This window comes from Meriones unguiculatus, chromosome 1 (assembly GCF_030254825.1).
Source record: "Meriones unguiculatus strain TT.TT164.6M chromosome 1, Bangor_MerUng_6.1, whole genome shotgun sequence".
Lineage (NCBI taxonomy): Eukaryota > Metazoa > Chordata > Mammalia > Rodentia > Muridae > Meriones > Meriones unguiculatus.
The window spans coordinates 64571794-64587324 of NC_083349.1; the positions used below are offsets into that span (position 1 = coordinate 64571794).

At 40.4% G+C, this 15531-nt stretch overlaps 1 protein-coding gene across 6 annotated transcripts in view; it reads right to left on the reverse strand.

Annotated features, from left to right (window-relative positions):
- Sorcs1 (sortilin related VPS10 domain containing receptor 1) overlaps nt 1-15531 on the reverse strand; it is a 510611-nt gene that overhangs the window by 125950 nt on the left and 369130 nt on the right. For all 6 annotated transcript variants that reach the window (XM_060390928.1, XM_021648752.2, XM_021648751.2 and 3 more), the window contains exon 6: nt 12085-12149. In XM_060390928.1, coding sequence (XP_060246911.1) covers nt 12085-12149 — 65 coding nt within the window. The remainder of the gene's footprint in view (nt 1-12084; nt 12150-15531) is intronic.

Sequence of the window (15531 nt, forward strand, 5' to 3'; positions counted from 1 at the left end):
CTGCAGGCCAAGCCAGTGGCTGTGGGTAGGAATATGGAAGCCACTTTCACACTCAACACATGAGGCTTCTTGTGTATTCTTGTGTAGGTGCTCTTTCCTTCCACTAGAGTGACTCCCAAGGCCCTTGCTTCACTCTCAACAGGACCAGGTTACTGTGGGGTCATTTCCTGAGCTGGTCTGCAGACTCTCTGGAAGGAGAGCTTTTAGAATTTAGACTAAAAATTGATGTGATAACTCAAACTCTTGCTCTAAGGTCTGATAGGTCTTTATCTGCTTCTTTCCTGCTCCTGCCAAGACGCAACAAACATCTCTGATGTCCCAGGCCAGCTCACGTCTTCAGGATCTCTACTATTTCAAAATGGCATGATTACTCCCAGCGGGCAGATGCCCTAGCTTCATGCACAGAGATCTGCAGGCATTTTCCTCTCCTGATTCTCCATTCAAATTCTTTTTGGGCTTTAACTGAAGCTTTTCCTGAGGCTCAGACAGGGCTCGGAATGTCTCCATTGACAGCAGCTGTAACGTTAACCTCCAAAATCTCCAGAGCAGCCTCTCTTCTGGGTCAGAACTGTGCCAAGTGGATCCCAAGGGCTTTTTCTTTTTCAACTTTGCAGAATTTAGAGTGCTTTTTTTTTTTTCCTTTACAGGTGAAGAAACCAAGATTTAGGAGTGGGATCTGTTCAAATTCATGTGCTATTAAATGACAGACAAAAACTAAAATACCTATCATGCACCTATGGGACTGTATGCATTCCTTCTATTATTTAAGAAATATGTGTTTAGCTCCAAGGACTTTCATATGCCTTCGTATTGCAGAAAATTATCAACAAAAGTGTGATCTACATAGCCATGCAAAGCACTTACAAGCTTTCCTATTTCCTGTTAATTTTCAACTTTAAAGCAGAACAAATTTTAAAACCCAAACATTTGCATAGAACATTTTATGTCCTTGCTGACAATTTATTACTTGTTTTCTAAATCTTTATATTAAATATCCTTACCCAGCACACACACACACACACAGAGAGACAGAGACAGAGACAGAGACAGAGAGACAGAGAGGGGCACAGCAACACGCTGCAGTCTCTGTGTACTTTTAATTGGTCGTCAGCATCCTCTGTGTCACATGCCAGTTAGACACTGATATCTTCAAAAGTGAGTAACATCTACCTCAAAATGTGTTCATCAAAGTTAAGCCATAGCTGAGAAATTATCTATCTTTGGATGGCATGCTTTGACATGATGACCTTGTGAATCAACATTTTTTAGTTCTTAAATTTTATTTATTTGGGACCAGTGTGTCTTATTAATTTTTCTTTTTCTTTTATTTTTTAAAAATATTTTAATTATGTTAAAATTATTTGTTTTAATTATTTTAATTAATTTCTTCCTTTATTTGTATTGTCAGAGAATAATGGCCTAGAAAGTGCTAGGCACATGTCATATCACTGAGATACGTTCCTAAACTGAATAGTGTCTTTCTACTGGTCGAGTGGGCACTTACAGGCTGTGACACAACAGAGAATTCTCTAGAATAATAAGAGTTTTGCCAAGCATGAGATTAGGAATACAAGAGATCATTAAAATTCTAAACAATAATGAAAATACAAAAAAATTATTTAAACGATTTGCAAAATAATATGCAAGTATATCCTTTGAGTTCTATCTACATGTAAGAAACTTCCAACCTTCCTATCACTACCAGATGATCTGGCAAGAGAGGGTTTTTCTTTTCATTTAATATTATCATTTAATGAATTGTAGATTTACATTTTTCACAGTCTAGACTCCTGAAGACATAAGCTCATTTATAATTTGCTCTATTGTGAAGAGAGGGAAATTACCTTATGTGGGTTAGGATAGTTACAGAAAAGCCCAATAAAATGTACAAGATACAAAAACACAGAAACAAAACTAAACCATCACCCCAAAAACAATGATTTCTGGGCACAAAGTCAAGAGAGAATGTGGGCCATGGTGGAGGAAGAGTAGTCCACGTGGTCCCAGAAACACCTAACCACATTAGATGCCCACACAGAGACAACTGAAGTTCAGAAAGACCTAAGTCAGGTTTATAGATCACACTGAATGCTGATTAGTGAGAAGTACATTGTTGTTTTTTTTATTATTTCCAAATTAATATTACTAAGAAAGTGGAAGAAGAGAGAGAGGGCAAGAAGTGGAGATGAAGAGGGAGAGACAAGAAGGAAAGAAAAAGAAGCAAAGCCATAATGAAATTGGAAAGGAGGAGAGGAAGCAGAAAATAGTGAAACCAGTTTAGTGCATAGGGAAGAAAACATCCATTCTTTTAATAATTACATTACGTTTTATTTCTTTTTAGTGCATATATGATGGTCTGTGTAAGAGTCAGTTCTCCACTTCTATCATGTGGATCCCAGAGGACTGAACTCAGGTGTTGGTGACAAGTGTCTCTACCTGTTGAGCGAACTCACTGGTCACACTTTCTTTCCTGCAACATTTGTGTTCATTTGTCTTGCTTTAGAGACTTGTTTATTTACATATATTTATATATCTGCATGTCATGAGATTAATTCTAGGAGAGAAGCAGCTCAAGAAACAGCAGCCCCTGTGTTCAAAGTAGATACATTGAATTAACCATTCTGCCACATATTATCATTGGGTTGCTTACTACTCTCTATAGTAATTATCATGCTTGGAACAGGGTGGATTCCCAATAAAGAGCACACTACTATTTCTGTCTTCCATCATGGACTGCACAGACAAAGGACACACTTACCTTTCACTCGGTAGTCCACTCATTGACTGGGCACTCCCAACTCCCTGTCCTTTTAATTTCCTGGCCCAACCTGTGTGTTTTTCCACCACACCATACCCTACTTTACCTTCATAATATTTTGCCTCAATTATCAAATGCCACCTTTCCAAAGATTTCTTCTCCTTATAAGTTTCCTTAAACCTTTGTCTGGGCTTCTGCTGTGCTCTTTTACATGTCTGTGTACAGATTTTTCAGGTAAACACTTTATGTACTTGTTAACAATTTGTCTTTACAACTAGAAACTAACCTCTATGAGAAGAGGGCTTTGGCAGCATCCCTCCATTTCTCATTCTGGACCATGGGAGGAGGTACCCAACATTATATGTTGAATAAATAAATACAAGACCTGGATTAAACCAGACTGGCCTTAAATCTTAGCACAATCACTGTGGGAAAAGCACTTAATCATTGTAAGCCTTATTCCCTTTCCTATTTTAATGAGGGTTATAACAACAGCACTTGCCTCCAAGGGCTGAAAACAAGCTAAGAGCAATTCATAGTGTTTTTTATTGCTGTTTTTCAATGTTCAGGATAAAAAGAAATTCATGTGGATCTGTAAGCACCTTTATGACCCTGGTTTATTGAAAGCTAGAGTCAGAAAATCTGTAGTTTTCCATTCATTAAAAGTCATCACACACATGCATACAGACCGCTGCTGCTGAATCCTGAGAGATTATAAGGACCCAACAGAAAAGATCTGCCCTTAGTTACAGTATAGATTTTCTGAGCATCTCTGGTATCTTGTCCTTACAAAAAGTGTGGATCTCCTGGCAAAGGAGTGGCATATAGGAGGCAGAGGAAGTAGTACAAAATGGCTATGAAAGCATCCAAAATATAAGTGGCCTACTTGAGCCTGTTAGGGTAATATCATCGTAAGGTGTGCATTGTAAGGAACACTGTGTTCCCTTACTACATAGCTTCCTGGTATGTTTTAGGGGATGATTCTAGGCTACTACATCAGGAAGCCTCATTACAAAAGAGCAGCACCTCAAATTCAGAAACTTGCGATGGAAAATGAATCCAACGGATGCCATCAGGAAGAACTGTGACTGAGGCCAGCTCCTCTGTTCTCTCCAAAGCTTGATGCTCTACTTGAGCACGGAAGAGAGGTGAGGGTACATTTGTTCTGTTGTTGGAAAATGGTCACCTGTCACAATCATAAGCTTACTTACTGAAAATTGAGCCCTTTAACCCCTTCCAAGGTTCCACCTTAGACACTACTCATATACTGACTAAAAGAGGAAACATGTAAAGGCTCACTGTGGGAATCAATATCACCAACTGCTTGCTGGAATGTCATTAGTAAGATAGATATATGTCATACTCTGTCCAAAAAGAAGAAGAAGTGTTAGTATTCTGTAACATATGACAGAGAATTGCTATTTTTTGAAGTTCACTGAGGAAGAAATCAAACCACAAAGTGGATCAAATGAAAACTCTCATGTTCATTCCAAACTGAACACGAATTTAAACAAAAGAACGTGGCATGTTCTATTGCTCACCATCTGGGTTACGTTTAAAAATTCATTCACAGGAGTCTTGATTGCTGAGAGTCTAAAAAGCAACACAGGAACCTGCTGATTGCAGAATTCTGTATGGCCACACACATTTTGAGACACAAGCTGACAATGTTTAAGGATTTAAAAGTGGTGTCTCTCCCGCTCAGGTGTATACTTGCAGCAACCACCCTTTTGTTGCTGTTGGGCAGGCATGAGTGATTACTGACTAAATAGAATACAGATGTATGCACATCAGAATTGTCTGAAATAGGGCAAGGTCAATCTTTTCTGAGATAGTTGTTATTAGACTACAGTTCACTGTGTAATATAAACATCTGATGTGATGACCAAGCATAAAGCCATTGAAGGCCAGTGCACAAATATGGAGAGATTTTAAACAGAAATTCCCCAACACTAGCTGTGTCCCAGTGGTTTTCAACATGAGTAACTATATGAGTGTATCTGTAAAGAAACGTGCAAATGTATCTCCCCTCCCCACCACACACAGAGGATTCATATTCCCTGCTTTCACACAGTTCATAGAGGTTAAGTTGGGAACAAGAAACTATAGAAATGAGATTTGAAATTTCAAAATGAGATGATAACATAAAAGAAACATCTATACAGAGTTGTATGAACAAGAAAAATAAGAAACCATTTTATTATTGAGTTGAAGAAAGATTTCTCTAATAGGTGATTAACCTGCCTTTTAATTCTCCCAAGATGACTGCCACTTCCAAGTAAGGAGAACTATGGCCATTAAGTGGGTTTGCCTTGAGTGGGTGACTATGAAACACAGTTCTGGTGCTGCATTTCTGCTTTTCTTAGCAAAGCCCTTGCTATCGAAGTGACTTCTGCTTCCAGTGAAACCAGCTCAACGCTGGATAGACACACTGAAGAGCTAGGCTCTGGATTCCCCTGTATCTTCCAGTCACCAGTATGAATATCCGTCAATGTGGAGAAAATATTGTAATGGTAAAGGATAGAAAATATAAAGGAGATGTCTGGGCTTCACGCAAGACAGAATTAATAGGCTTAGCGATGAAATAAAGCTGTGAAATTTGCTTTATTTCACCTCCATTTATAATGAGCTGCTTTGAGGTTCATTTCACAGTTTTGGGGCAGTCATTTTCACAGGTGGCTAAAGGACCAAGGCCTCTTTTCCCCAGTGAAAGTGATTAGTCCTCAAGACCATTGTTGCAAAGTTACCATTAGCTGTGTAAATAGACTCTTAGACTAAAAAGTGTCCCTTGTCTTAAGTCCATACTAACATAGATCACCACTAGGACACAAACATTCAGGGCACTGTCTCAGGTTTCAGCTTCAGAAGTAAAAGAGGACAACAATGAGGGTGAAACTTGGCTCTGCAAGATCTGTCAACATGCTGTGTGCTTACAGATCAGCATATACATGCTTAACTATGCATACACCTATGTTTGCCATGTGAAACACTAAATGTTACTCTTTTTTTTTTTTTTTGTCAAAAATCACAATCATGGAATGTGACATTCAACTTCAGAGAGTTGTTAGCTGATTTGTGCTCCTGCTTATGGACTCAAAGACCCCACAGTCACACTTTTGTTTGGGACAAAATGCCTGCACAATGGTGCTCACATATCATTACGGCATCACTCACTGAATCTTGACTAGTTCAAGCTCTGAGCTATGTTTCAGATGGAGAGCAAGAATCAAATGAGACATGGCTTTTCACTAAGCTTTCAGTGCAATGGACTGGTCAGCTTTTTCTCTCTGGTGATCTATCTATCTATCTATCTATCTATCTATCTATCTATCTATCTATCTATCTATCTGTCTATGCACATGCACAGATGAGGTAAATTACAGAACTTGAGTTCCTTTTTGTTGTGTACCGTACTGAGTGCATGTAAAGTAAATGCACACACAGTTATACTCGCAGAGATAGTAAAACAGTAAAATCTTTACGTCCCAGATGGAGGCCTGTCAATTGGTCCTCAGCGGAAAATGGAAGCCTTTAACAAAAGCTATGTTTAGTGACCATGTTCGTAGTTTTCCAGTGCCACATTGTATGATTGGTTTTAATTATTCTTGTTACTTTCTGCTTTTCTTGCCAAGACAAAATGTAGTGAATGGGCAGCATCATCCTAGTCACGTGTGTGCATCACAAGGAGTATGCATGTCAGGAGACTGTACCTGTCATAAATGAAGCTTATGTACATCACAAGGAGTATGCATGTCAGGAGACTGTACCAGTCATAAATGAAGCTTATGTACATCACAAGGAGTATGCATTTCAGGAGACTGTACCAGTCATAAATGAAGCTTATGTGCATCACAAGGAGTATGCATGTCAGGAGGCTGTACCAGTCATAAATGAAGCTTATGTGCATCACAAGGAGTATGCATTTCAGGAGACTGTACCAGTCATAAATGAAGCTTATGTGCATCACAAGGAGTATGCATGTCAGGAGACTGTACCAGTCATAAATGAAGCTTATGTGCATCACAAGGAGTATGCATTTCAGGAGATTGTACCAGTCATGAAATGAAGCTTATGTACATCACAAGGAATATGCATTTCAGGAGATTGTACCAGTCATGAAATGAAGCTTATGTACATCACAAGGAATATGCATTTCAGGAGGTAATTGGTATCTGTACCAGTCATAAAATGAAGCTTGCCAGTATCCACGTTCCTTCAAATTTGGGATGCCATTGAAATTCAAATGAATTATAATTGTAATCTTAGGACATCTGATATGACATCAAGATGAAACTGGGCTTAACCAATCCAGAGGAGCATTTGTCTCCCACATGGGGATGAGCCAAATTGGCAAGTCAAGCAGTTTTTCTGTGTTGAACATCTAAATGCTTTGGCAACATAATTTCTGAATTTTATAGTACAAAAAAATTTCTTCTTTAAAGTATAGAAATACACTACCTTGGAATACACTGTGCAATCCAGAGTATATAACCTGGAATGACAAGCTCGGAATTCCCTGAAGTACAATGAAAAGATGAAAAGCCAAAGAGGTATTTCAGACAAGTGATGTGAAGAGATAACACAGACTGGAATTTCTGGGGCAACTGACCAGCCTGCAGCCGTGTTTTGATAAATGTGCTCTCTGCTTGGCCACTCTGAACTCTGTGCTTTCCTTCTGTCTTCCCTTCTGTTTCTGTTACCTGGAGCCAAGGTTGCTGATTGTTTGAAGATAGGAAGTGAGAGTGGGGAAGAGAGGGAGGGAGTAAGAGACAGAGAGGCTGAGGGGGCCAGGGGTTATAGAGTCAATATAATTCCTTTTATCTTTTTTTTGAAGCAGGTCAGATGTTATGACTCAATCTTCCATTTCAATTAGTTGGTATTCCTCCTTACTGTTTAATTTTGAAAGGGATCTCTTCTCAAATTGCACACCTTTACTGAATATTTTTATTAGCTACTGTTCTCACTTCTGGGTAGTTTCTGGTAGATGCTGCATTTTCAAAAATGAAAAGAGAATAAGATAAAGCAGATAAATAAATTGTAAGTGATTATATATATATGTATGTATATATGTATATATGATGCCTTGTGAGAATGGAGCCTGGGATGGCACTTTGATATTATGAAGCAAAATGCCTTCCATAAGTACAGAGCAATGTAAACTGTAAGAATACACAGGGATGAGCCATGGCCTTACTGGGTTATGTGACATAGGAAGCCACAAACAGGAAAACAGCATGATCCCCAAACCTCCGTGTAGTGCTTTCTTTTATTAGTTTTCTGCTGTGAGACTTTGCTACGAAAGTGCATTAATACGTAGCCCAGACCACTGGCAGCACTGAGGATGCAGAATCTTAAGCTCCTGCTGAAACACAGTTCACTTTTTTATTTTTTTTTAATTTATTACAGTTTATTTACTTTGTATCCCAGCTGTAGCCCCCTCTCTTGTCCCCTCCCAATCCCACCCTCCCTTGCTCATCTCCTCCTATGCCCTCCCACAGTCCACTGATAGGAGAGGTCCTCCTCCCCTTCCATCTGACCCTAGCCTATCAGGTCTCATCAAGACTGTCTGCATTGTCTTCTTCTGTGGCCTGGTAAGGCTGCACCCCACAGGGGGAGGTGATCAAAGAGCCAGCCCATGAGTTCATGTCAGAGACAGACCCTGTTCCCCTTACTAGGGAACCCACTTGGACATTTACCTACCATGGGCTATATCTGTGCAGAGGTTCTAGGTTATCTCCAAGAATGGTCCTTGGTTGGACTGTCAGTCTCAGTAAAGACCCCTAGACCCAGAATTTTTTGGTTCTGTTGCTCTCCTTGTGGAGCTCCTGTCCTCACCAGGTCTTTCTATCTCCCCCTTCTTTCATATGATTCCCTGCACTCTGCCCAAAGTTTGTCTATGAGTCTCAGCATCTGCTTTAATACCCTGCTGGGTAGATTCTTTCAGGGTCCCACTGTGGTAGGCTCCTGTCCTATTCCAGAGTTCACTTTTTAATAAGATCCCTAGATGAGCCCTACATGAATGGTAAAGCATGAAATATAATGTTTCAACATTTCTAGGCAATCTAATACATGAGATGAAATAGACAGTATTGATCCCTAGAATCATTTGCCTGCATACCTCCTCATTCTCACATAATTAGGAAACTGCTGTGGCATGTGCTGGAGACAGAACATTGAACATACATGTGACCCCTGCTCTGGCCAATGGATGGGCAGGAAAAGCTGATTACATAATTATATATATGAAATGTAGAATTTCAAAGAGATGAAGAAAAATTGTTGGATAATATCAAACATACTGTATGAAATTGGGAGTTTGAGCCTGGCTCCCCAAATAGATACACTTCACCTGTATTCTAGTGATTAACTGCACTTGGCTGTTCAGGGTAGGAGGAAGAAAGGAAGGTATCCAGGGGACAGCAAAGGCAAGTATGTGCTTCATGTGGGGAAACATACAACCTGGTGAGTTAGTTCAAACAGCCAGAAGCACATTCACAGGCCTGAAGTCAGGGCTTGTGGACACTACAGGGTGGAGAAATGGGCAGGCACCATGCTATGCTCTGCCACAGAAGGAAGCTGACTTTTCTCACCACCATTAGATGATTGGGAAGTCAGGGAGATCTTGAGAGCAGATGGGTGCTTGTTTTGCTCAGGAAAAGGTTTCTCTCTGTGGTGTACAGTATGCCTGAACCCTGAGTCCAAGATACTATCACCTGCTGCAGAGGAAAAGAAGGCTTACCCAGAGAATGCCCAGCAGCGGGAGAAAAGCTCCAACTGCTAAGGAACTTTTCTGTCACTTTTCTGTCAGGTGCACTGTTGAGAATAGCATACACAAAAGCCCTAGTTAGATGTAGAAGAGGTAAGAGTGGTCAGCCTTGAACCCTGTTCTGTTCTCCCCATGAGCATGTCAGAGAAAATATGCATGCTCCAAAGGGGAAGTACACTCTCCGGAGAAGAAACATCCCATGAAGAATTCAAATGGAAGTCCTGGAAAACATGTGGCTTTTGGGATTTGTCTTCCATGGATGACTTACTTTTCTGCCTTGAGGTTACAGAGAGCAGTTACCTTCTACCTTAGTACTGATAAGAGCTAAGGAGAGGGAGACAGGTGTTATGGGAAAGTGAGTCAGCTTCTTTCCAAATCTAAGGAACATTCTGGGAGCAAAGGATGCTCACCCTTTGGATTAATGCTGGGCATGTGACTACATCTTTGCTTGGTAGTGGTCAGACGGCTCATTTTCATTATCTTTTATATATGAAGCCTATCCTTCTCCGATTTTCTCCCTTAATCCTCTTGTACTAGCTCCCTTCTCTCCCTAATTCCATCATTCTCTATTACTTGTTTCGTTGTTACTTATACGTATTATCTCAGCAGAGAGTCCTCAGGACCAGAGCAGGTGAAGAAAACTTGCATTGCTTCAGGGTTAAACAGAGAAGTGCTTCTGCGCCCAGGGTTTTATACACATTGCTTTTCTGTTCTCACCTGAAGATACCACTGTCTGTGCATCCTCCAAATATCCCACAGATATTACTACCTACACTTCTGTTATGTTTTCTCATCTATAAAATTGAAGTAACAGTCTAAAAAACTATCAGGAATAATTGTGTGAATTACCTAAAATACTTGGCATAAGTGTCACCAGGGGCTTTTTCAGTCAATGCTAACTTAGATCCATGACTGGACTTTCTTAATTTTCAGAGAAAAATGAGATATGAAAGGTTGCAATGGTATTTTCAAGGAGGTACTAACAGCGACTGGTATTTTGAGATATTTTTATACATGGGTTTGAATTCTGGATTTGTACCTTATCTCTCTGGATGTCATGTACTTAACACCACAATCCCCACTAACTGAAGCTCTTCACTGTGGCATGTCTAATGGGGCTGACAAGACCCATCACAGGGTGGCAATAGAGGCTAATGAATTCCCTCTCCCATTGCTTGTGGTGAGGCTTACTGGGAGATAACTCATTTTTTCCTTTCTTTCAAAGTGTTTTGTGAGAATCTCTGAGCACAACAATGAGGTATGACCTGGATGGTGTCTAACAAAATGAGGGAACTGAAAAACAAAACAAAACAGAACAAAATAGTAGTGGCAACAATGCAACTCTTTAGAAACGAGTAGCTTGGGACTAGGAGAATAGCTCAGTAGGCAAAGCACCTGCCTTGAAAGCACGAGGATGTGAGTTTGAGCCCTGGAATCCACACTATAACAGAAGCTGCACATGGGCGGTTTAAAGTGACGACCCTGGTGCTGGAAGGAGGTGATGGGTAGATCACTGGGCTTCACTGGCCAGCTGGCTGAGCCTACATGAATACTTCCAGGACAGCGAGAGACCTTTTTGCATAAAAAGTGTGTGTGTGTGTGTGTGTGTGTGTGTGTGTGTGTGTGTGTGTGTTGGGGTACTGGTACCGTGATAAAATGCCATGACCAGCAGGAACCATGAAGACGAAAAGGTTTATTTGACTCACAGTTTCTTATGACAGTTCATCATCAAAGGCAGTGAAGGCAGGGACTCACCCAGTGCAGGAGGCTGGAAACAGGGACCCATGCAGAGACCGTGAAGGAGTGCTGTTTACTACCTTGTTCTCCATGGATTGCTCAGCCTGCTTTCTTATAGAACCCAGGACCACCAGCCCAGGGGTGGCTGCACTGACAATGGGCTGGGTCCTCTGTGAATCACTAATTAATAAAATGCCCTACAGGCTTGCCACAGCTGGATCTTATGAAGGTATTTTCTCCATTGAGGCTCCCTCCTCTTTTATGACGGGAGTTTGTATCAAGCTGATATAAAAACCAGCCAGTAACAGCTCACAACCATTCTTAACTCCAGGGCATCCAGTGCCTTTTTTTGCCCTCCACATGCAAACGTGGCACGTGTACATTCATGCATGCAAACACTCATACATACAAAATAAAATAATAAAACAAAATAAAATAGATCTTTTGAAAATCAAGTAGAAAGGGGTCGATAGAAATGAGTAATTCTGCTGTTGTCCTCTGTGTGCACATGCATGTCCTTCTGTCCCAGGGGAATCCAGCATGACAGACTTTTCTATAGGGACATACTGATTGGGTTAGGGTGGTCCCAGTATTGCATTTATCTAAACTGAAATAAATCTGGATATATACAGAGATAGGCTAATAGCTCTTTATAAATACATGCATGTACTAAAACTATTAAGCAAATCTGGATTTCTGGACACAGGGAACATCCCCATCCACAGATGATGTGGATTTCACTCTTGTGGCTGCAGACTTGGTTCAGGACAGACTGATAGAACTAAGACCGCCATGGACACTGGGGCATAGTTGATTTACTTACGACCATCCATGGTCCTGGCCTCGAGATGCACAAGGTCTGGTTCTTTGTTTGATCCCATCACAGACCTAAAGAATGGAGAAACACAAAAAGGAACATTTTGCATTAATAACTTCATATCTACCTCAGTGAAGCCCACAGACTGTTAATGCCTCCAGTTCTGAGACCGTAATCCTGGGAACATATCTGCTCTGTTTATGTATAGAGCCTAACAGAAACGTTTCCCCTTGAAATAAAAACTTTAATGAATCTCTGGCAAAAATACTGCGTGTCCTTTAGCTCAGACTTGGAAATATGTCCTGCAAGTGGAATACAAGCATTCTTGTCATCACAGCACGGGTTGCATGTATGTCCTAAAAGTGGAACACGTGTGTTCTTGTCATCTCATCACACACTGCACACCAGATTTGACGGACTCATCAGGTAGGTGCCAGGCATGCACAGGGACCCACAGAGCAAACCAATGTAATAAAAGTTGGTGAGTTGAAATTTACAAAAGTCTGAGTATTTTTGTTTACATCATGTGACCCAAGAAGTTCAAAACCACCTGAGGCAAGTGACCATTCTCAGCAGCGTTGGACCAACAAAACTAAAAAGAAATGTAGATGCCTCTCAAATTCTAATATGTCAAAAATCCATATCCTCATATATCGGTGTAGAAGGAAAACTTATTCTATACTCGTTAGAGACCGGATAGAACATGATTATTCCAGTTTACAAATGACACAGGCAATCGCATGTTAGCCCAGAATTTTTACAGTGCAGGATCACGTAAACGTAAGTACATTTGTGCTTCATTTTGAGCAGGATTCGCAGAAAATTAATTGGTTCCATTTTTATAAAGAAAAGACTCAGATACTTCAAAATTGGTCCTGCAGTCTTCTCCCTAGGCATTCAACCCAGCATCCTTGAAGATAGAGTTCAAAAGTGCACATCACTTCAGGATTTCACGCGGAGCCTCAAACTGCACATGACAGACCTCATCTCACTTTCGCTGCCTCATCATCAGACACACTAAAAGATTTCACCACTCCTAAAGTGCCACATCCATTACACAGTCCTCAGTGAGCGCTGAATAGTGCTGCTTGTAGTTTGGAAAGCTCTGCTTCATCCCCATTGTGGTCTCAAGGACACAATTAAAAAGCCACTTCTGTTAAATATACCCAACTTACAAAGAACATTTTCCTTTTAGCAAATACTTATTTTTATGTAAACTATAAAATATGGCTCATTTTTGCCGTAAGCAATTACTTTGTGTGTTTCCCCAAATGCAAGAGTAACCTGTTCCCTAAACAAGTACTTCCATACAAAAAACACAGGAACACACAAACACATACACACACATACACAACATATATGCCCACACACATACATATCTGCATACAACAAATATAGCTACTGGAGGCATTTTTAAAGCATTTATAGTCATAGGTATTATCATATAATAGTAAAATTTTGAGTGTGAAATATATTTTTAAAAAAACCAAAAAAGTAGGAAGATGAAAAGTAAAAAAAAAAAAAAAAAAAAAAAAAAATAGGAGGGAACAAAAGAGAGAAAGAAAAAGAACAAAGGTCTACAGATTCAATGAAACAAGTACATTAATCAGTGTCTTAGGAACATCCTCAGAACTCTTTATTTGAATTCATTTTCCCAACTCAGATAGTCTCGGGCCTCTCTAGCTTAGCTGTTCTTCATTTTTACAAAAGCAGTCTCCTTAAGGACCGATTATCATCACTGTCAGTAAGATGTCTCTGATTGATGCATGGCCTGAAATTCAAAGTCTATGTTCTAAACATTAAATCCCTCTTTCTTCTTCTCCCAGGAAGCAGACAATCCCTAATAAGGCCTTTATCATTTCACTCAAAAAAACGTGTAGCATGAATTTGAATATTGTGTGTCACTGGGAACAGCTTGAGTACATGCAGTAGGTGACCCCTTCACTGTCACTATAGTTAAATATTATGGGGCCTGCTGGTCCATAATCACGGCTCTCCACCTCCCAGAACTCAGTGCCTGAAGCCACAGTGGCCTCTCCAGACAAGAGCTTAAGCCATAAGAGTAAAAAGGAAAATAAGGGACTGGAAAATGGCGCAGTGGGCAAGAGACTTTGCTCTGCACACAGGAGGACCTGCGTCTGAATTCCCATCACCCTTGTGGAAAGCCAAGCATGGCTGCACATGCATATAACATGCACAGCTCTGAGCAGGAAGGGGTGGTTGGAGAGGAGAGGACTCATGGAACCTCATGGCAAGGCTAGCCTGGGTTAAATGGCCAAGCTTCCAGGTTAATGAGACCCCGCTTCCAGGGTCTGAATATTGCTGAGGGTGATAGGGGAAGATACAGAAGGTCCTGTTCAGGCACCTGCATGCATATTCATGACAATGGGCACTACACACTCACATGTATGTACCTCACACAATGTGCAACACACACACACTCTCAAACCTCTTGTGTGTGTTTGTACGAATGTTTGTGTGTGCACTAAAAACAGAAAATACTGGTTTAGTAGTCAGTGTTTGTTATTATTTCAAATGTTACTCCATCTTAGGACTCCAATAGAAGGCTTCTATAAAAGATGAAAAACAATGGTTCAGGATTATCTAATTAAAGGTTTGATTTTTTTTTTTGTCTGTAGGAAAGTTTCTTCCTCTTTAAACAAAATTCTTCAGACCTGTGTCATGCCAATATAAATGCTTGGAACACCCAACTCCACCCTTCTCTGCCTTCACAATTCTTATTGCTGGAACTCAGCTATAGATGACTGAATTTAAACATAATTTTTCTAGGTTGGTTCTCACTTAAGAGAGTCAGTTATTGGTGCTTTCTCAGAAAATTAGGAATAGTGCTACCTCAAGATCCAGCTTTACCTCTCCTGGGCATTCATCCAAATTATGCTCAACCATACAACAAGGATATTTGCTTAACCATGTTTGTAGCAGCCAGACTCTGGAAACAACTCAGATGTCCCTCAACTGAGGAATGGATACAGAAATTGTGATACCTTTACACAATGGAATACTATTCAGCAATTAAAAACAAGGAAATCATGAAATTTGCAGGCAAATGGATGGAACTAGAAAAAAAACCATCCTGAGTGAAGTAACCCAGAGGCAGAAAGACACACATGGTATGTACTCACTTATAAATGGATATTAGCCATATAGTAAAGGATAAACATACTAAAATCTATAGTCCTAAAGAAGCTAAATAACAAGGAGGACCATAGAGAAGAGGCTTAATCCTCATTCAGAGGGCAAACAGGATAGACATGAGAAATAGGAGAAGACAGGGAACAGGACAGGAGCCTTCCACACAGGGCTTCTGAAAGATTCTACCCAGCAGGGTATTGAAGCAAATGCTGAGACCCACAGCCAAACTTTGTGCAGAGTACAAGGAATCTTAGGAAAGAAGGAGATAGAAAGACCTGGAGGGGACAGAAGCTCCACAAG